This window comes from Terrapene carolina, unplaced genomic scaffold, assembly GCF_002925995.2.
Source record: "Terrapene carolina triunguis isolate 2854851 unplaced genomic scaffold, T_m_triunguis-2.0 Scaffold51566, whole genome shotgun sequence".
Classification (NCBI taxonomy): Eukaryota; Metazoa; Chordata; order Testudines; family Emydidae; genus Terrapene; species Terrapene triunguis.
The window spans coordinates 1-6,027 of NW_020715917.1; the positions used below are offsets into that span (position 1 = coordinate 1).

Sequence of the window (6,027 nt, forward strand, 5' to 3'; positions counted from 1 at the left end):
AGGGGCTGGGGGCCAGGACTCCTGGGTTCTCTCCCCAGCTCTAGGAGGGGAGTGGGGCCCAGTGGGTTGGAGAACCGGGGCTGGGAGCCGGGATTCCGGGTCCCTGGCCGACCACTGTCCGTCTGTCCATTCGCAGGCTCGGTGGAGGATGAGAAGCCCTACCTGGCTCCCCCAGCCATGAAATTCAGCCGCAGCTTGTCCGTCCCCGGCTCGGAGGACATCCCCCCGCCCCCCACCACCTCCCCTCCCGAGCCCCCTTACAGCGCCCCCCCTTCCGCCACGGGCCGCCTCACCCCCGCCGTGCGCTCCACCTTCAACCCGGCCGCCGAGGCCAAGCTCTACCCGGCCTCGCTGCACCAGGAGCCGGCCGCCTTCGAGGGCCCGGCCCGGCGCGAGAAGCTGGCCATGTACCGCCAGGAGCTGGAGCGGGGGGCCGAGGGTGGGCCCACCCGGGGCTGGCGCGGGCACCACGCGCACCCAGAGCTGCGTTACTACAACCTGCCGGCCCGGGCGGCCAGCGCCGCCATGTACGTCCCGGCCAAGCCGCTGCGCCGGAAAGGCCCGCTGGTGAAGCAGACCAAGGTGGAGGATGAGCAGAGGCAGCAAGGGCCTGCCCCCCAGACTCAGCCGCCCGCCCCGGCGCCGCCCACCCCGGCACCGCCCGCCCCCGAGAAGAACTCCATCGCCATCCCCACCATCGTCATCAAAGCCCCCTCCACCAGCAGCAGCGGGCGCAGCAGTCAGGGAAGCAGCATGGAGACGGAGGGGCAGCCGGAGCCGGCCCCGGTGCCTGCCCTGCCCCTCCACAACAGCATGGACTTCACCAGCCAGTTCGGCGCGGCCCTGGTGGGGGCGGCGCGGCGGGACCGGGAGTGGCACAGCGAGGCCCGCCGCCGCTCCGCCCTCTTCCTCTCCACCGAGGTGCCGGAGGACGAGGCGCCCGAGCCGGCTCCGGCGCCCCGGCTCCGGCACTCGAAGAGCATCGACGAGGGCATGTTCTCGGCCGAGCCCTACCTGCAGCTGAGTTACGCCCAGCCCCTGCCGCCGGGCACCTATTACCAGCCGCGCACCGCCAAGGCCTACGGGGGCGCCGGCACCACCAGCGCCTTCACCACCGTCTGCTCCAGCTTCCTGCCCCAGCTCCAGCCCCGGCCGGGCGGCGGGAACGCCCCGCCCCTCATCCACCCGCTGACGGGCAAGATCCTAGACCCGGGCTCGCCCCTGGGCCTGGCGCTGGTGGCCCGGGAGCGGGCGCTGCAGGAGTCGCACTCCCAGCAGCTGCAGCAAGGCCGGGCGGAGGCGGAGGAGCGAAGGTCCCGCCCGTCCTCGCCCCGGTTTGGGGAGGTGGCGCCGGAGCCCTCCGGAGGAGGCGGCTCCATCCTGCGCCTGTGGGGGGCGCCGGCAGGCGAGCCGCGCCCGGAGAGCCCCCGGCGCCGGACCCCCTCCGAGCCCAAGGGCGCCCCGTGGGCAGGGGAGAAGCGAGGGGAGGAGGGGGCCGGGGGCGAGAAGCTACACGTGCGCTTCGTGGAGAACTGCCGGCCCCGGGAGGAGAGCGAGCCGGCGCCGGCCCGGGGGGTGGAGGAGAACGGGCTGCCCCTGCTGGTCCTCCCGCCGCCAGCTCCCTCCATCGACGTGGACGACGAGTTCCTCTTCACCGAGCCGCTGCCCCCGCCGCTGGAGTTCTCCAACAGCTTCGAGAAGCCCGACTCCCCCAAGGCGGGCCGGGAGCCCCCCGCCGTCCCCGCCCCGGAGCCGGCGCCCGCCCCGCCGCCGCCCCCGCCGCCCGCCACCGCCGCCCTGGACTCCACCACCTCCAGCCTGACCTCCTACGACAGCGAGGTGGCCACGCTGACCCAGGGCGGGGCGCCCGAGCCCCGGGAGGCCCCCCACGTCAACTTCTCCTCGGTGGTGTCCTCCATCCAGATCCCGGCGCCCGAGCCCCCCGAGGCGGTGACCGACTCGGGCATCGAGGAGATCGACAGCCGGAGCAGCAGCGACCACCACCTGGAGACCATCAGCTCCGTCTCCACCCTGTCCAGCATGTCGGGGCTGTCCAGCGAGGGGGCGGAGCTGTTGGATAGTTACGTCACCTACTTGGACGGCCAAGCCTTCGGCGGCCCGGCGGAGAAGCCCGGCAAGCTACGTTCCCGGCCCTTCCCCGCCCGCCGCGACCCCGCCACCCCCACCAGCTCCACCATCTCGGTGGCGGCCTGCGCCGAGAGCGTCTTCGCCCTCACGCCCGCCCCGGCCCAGGAGCCGCCCGCCCCGCAGCGCCGCTCGCCCACCCTGCCCTGGGAGGAGGGCGGGGCGGCCAAGCCCTCGCCCGTCTCGGCCATGAAAGCCAGCATCATCAGCGAGCTGAGCTCCAAGCTGCAGCAGATGAGCGGGGTGTCGTGGGCCCGGCCCCCCGACGGCGCGGGCCCCTTCGGCGCCGACCGGCCCGGCTCCCTGCAGCGCCAAAGGTAGCGTCCGGAGGAGGACGGATGGATGGATGAAGCCAGCAGCACCCACCGGGGGCGCCCCGTGCATGCCTCACGCCGCCGTGCCCGTCACTCATGTTTGCTTGGGGTTTGTTTTGGTTTCTCGCTCCGCCACGCCCGGCACTGGGGGCTGGGGGGGACGGGTCAGGACCCTTTTGTGCCAGGCGCTGCATGTGTCCACCCCACACCCACCCCTTCACCTTCCCTCCTACACACGCACTCACCCATAGGGCTGGGTTCCTAGGAGGCTGCTGTGGGTCAGGGATTGGAGGGGGCACTGGGGGGCGTCAGGCCCTGCGCACACGCCTGACGCCCCCCCCATGCCCTCCCACATCCTGGCATGCCTCGCGCCCAGTTTCCTAGCGATTCCTGGTTTGAGAGGGGGTCTCTCTGTCCCAGAGCCCCCCCGTGGGACTCCACTGAGCCCCCCCCCGAAGGAGTCTGTACCCCCCCACGCTGCACACCCACAGAGGCCCCCTCCTGCCCCAACTCCCCAGCCGCTCACCAGGGCCGCGCTGCTGCCTTTAATTTGCTCCATTGTGTTGTGTGTCCGAGGGCTTGTCTGCACTGGGAGAATTCACCTGTGGGAGAGGGGGACCCGTGGGGCAGGGTATTGGGGGTGCGACCCCCTAACCCCGCAGGAGTAACCTTGGGGAGAAGACGTGGCAAAGATTGGCAAATCAGGAGTCCTGGCTCCCAGCCCCCCTGCTCTAACCACTAGCCCCCACTCCCCTCCCAGAGCCGGGGAGAGAACCCAGGAGTCCTGGCTCCCAGCCCTACTCTCGTCCCGGAGCCGGGCTGGAAGGGGCCCTGGGCCAAGTCCCAGCAGGTGGGGACCGGGGCCGGGGGGCGGTAGGTGCGGCAGATCCCCATGCCAGACCCGTTCCCCGACGCGGGTGCAAGAGATGGTGGATTTCTGTGCTCTGCAGACGAGCCCCTGTCATCGTGTGCCACAAGTGTGCCGCTTGCCCCATGACTGCTCGTGCGCTCTCGTGCAAAGCTGGGGGGCGTGGGGGCGTCCAGCCATGGCCTCTGCAGGGTGAAGGAGGGGGGAGGACTGCTGGGGGGGGAGGAGCACCCCGTGACCATCTCTTCCCCCCCCCACCAGGCCCCCCGCGGACACGTCGGGCCCCTGCAAGCCGCCCAGCAGCCTGTTCCACAACTGGCCCAAGGCGGGGCCGGGCGCCAAGCCCCCGAAAAGCGTGGAGTTCGACATCCGCCCGGCGCTGCGCCGGGCCCCCAGCCCCGCCGCCCTGCCCAGCGAGCACAAGATCAGCCCGGCCCCCCGGCCCTCCTCCCTGCCCATCCTGCCCTCCGTCCCCCTCTACGGCGGCATCTACGACCTGCGCGGCCCCCCCCCCTCCGGCCCCTGCCCCTTCCCCGACTTCCCCTCCGGCAGCCGCTCCCTCTCGCCCACCCACTTCCTGCCCCCGGCCACGGACAAGCCCTTCGGCGCCAAGCCCCTGCCTTTCTGGACCAAATTCGACGTGGCCGACTGGCTGGAGTACCTGAAGCTGGGCGAGCACCGCGACCGCTTCCTGGACAACGAGATCGACGGCTCCCACCTGCCCTCGCTCACCAAGGAGGATTATATCGACCTGGGCGTCACCCGCGTCGGGCACCGCATGAACATTGACCGCGCCCTCAAGCTCTTCCTGGAGAGGTGATGAGAGAATCCCCCGCCCCCAGGAGAGGGGAGCCCCCAGCCGCCCCGAGGACACAGAGGCCTGAATGTATCGGACGCCAGGAGCAAGGAGAAGCCGTGCGGCGATGCCCCCCCACCCCCAGAGAGTGAGGGGCCCCCAGGATGCCCCCCCCTTGGAAAGAGGGGCCTTGAATCCCATGGGGGGGCAGAGGGTGCTGGGAGGCGAGGGAGGGAACCGCGCCGGCTTGCACCATCGCTCACGTGCACATTTGCTTGTGCACTGGCTTGCACCGTTGCTCACCTGTGCACCCATCAGTATAATCACTAGTGCGTGCGCGCTCTGTGTACCGTCCGTTGCAACGTGTACCCTCGGCTAGGCGTTAGCTTGTCCATTTGCACACTGCGAATCAGCAGACGTCGCTTGTGCATGCACACTCGCTGCCATCTCATACTTGCTCACATGTGTACATTCGCCTATGCAGCGGCTTGCACCATTGCTCACGTGTGCACGCTCCCCTTTGCACCCCCTTGCATCATCACTAGTGTGTGCACGCTCTATGTACCATCTGTTGCACATCTACACTCAGCTATGCGCTAGCTTGCACATTTGCACACTGAAAATCAGAGTACACTGTCACTTGTGTGTGCACACTCGCTGCCATATCACACCATTGCTCATGTGGACACTTAGTTGCATGTGGGGTTGCACCAATGCTTGTCTGTACATTCAGCCTCATGATCGCTTGCACCATTGTCCACGTGCTCATCTGCTCGTGCCATCAGTCATGGACCCATTCAGCTGCTTACCAGCTCGCACCATCACTCACACACGCATACTCGGCTAGGCACTAGCTTGCACCATCACTCACATGTGCACACTTGGAGCACTGGCTCGCACCATTGCCTGCACGAGGACAGTTGCCATTGCTTGTATGTGCACCTTCACCGTACCCTCCCCCACCATCCTGCACACTAGCCCCTGCTCTACCCTGCCACACAGACCGGGTCACGCTTTCTCACGCACGTGTCAGGGGCTGCATGTGCCTTGCTGGGCTGTCCGTGGGTTCGGGGTGAACCACCCATCCCTAGTGCTCCAAGAGGGAGGGGTGAATTGGGGAGCAGCAGGATTGAGGGTGGGGGGGGACAGGCACAAGATGGGGGGGCTCCTGAGGGTGATCCCAACTGGGGTGGGGGGGGACTGTAGGCCAGGGGGACCCTCACCTGTTTCTAACCCTCCCCCCCCACTCACTGGTCTCTGAAGTTCTGTTCCCCCTGAATTGGGGGTGGGGGACACCAGGGCCCCTGGGCTCCCCTCCCCCGGCCGATGCTCAGCTGCCAAAGAATTGGGGAGTCGCTGGGGACCTGCCCCGCAGCTGGGTCGGCGCCACAGGGATCGACTCTGCTCTGGACCGTGGGCGGCCCTCTGTTGTGACTGCTGGGGGGGGGTGTGGCCGGGAGGGGGGCCCCCTGTTTTTTTTGCTGTGATCCCCAGCGTGAAGCTCCGTCCAGGGGGGTCCTCCCCCCTCACTTCTCACCACTTCAGGGATTGCGAAGCTGGGTCCTTCCCTGCTGGGGGGCCCCCCACATGTCCCCCCACTGTGGCCCCCTGGCCCTCCTCTCTCCCCCCCCCAATGGCCACCTGGCCGTCTCTAAGGGCTTTCGTCTCGTCTCATCTCGTCGGACTCTGCGCCGGCCCCCCCTCAACCCCGCGAGGGAGCGAAACGACACACACTAGAATGTCTTCCAGACCCCCCCGCCTGCCCCTCACCTGCCCCCCCAGTGCTGGGACTCAACGCCTCCCCAACAGGGCAGCAGGACGCCGGGGTTCTCTCCCCAGCTCGGGGAGGGGAGGGGAGTCTAGTGGTGAGAGCAGGGGGGCCGAGAGCCAGGACTCCTGGGTTC

General features: G+C 69.0%; 1 protein-coding gene across 1 annotated transcript; it reads left to right on the plus strand.

The window, feature by feature from the left end:
* Window positions 1–136: 136 nt before the first annotated feature.
* Window positions 137–4,380, plus strand: LOC113405909 (SH3 and multiple ankyrin repeat domains protein 1-like; the record flags this gene model as incomplete). Its single annotated transcript, XM_029914454.1, has 2 exons — window positions 137–2,462; window positions 3,589–4,380. Coding segments are annotated over 2 exons (2,885 nt in total), but the record flags the coding sequence as incomplete, so codon positions are not given.
* Window positions 4,381–6,027: the final 1,647 nt, after the last annotated feature.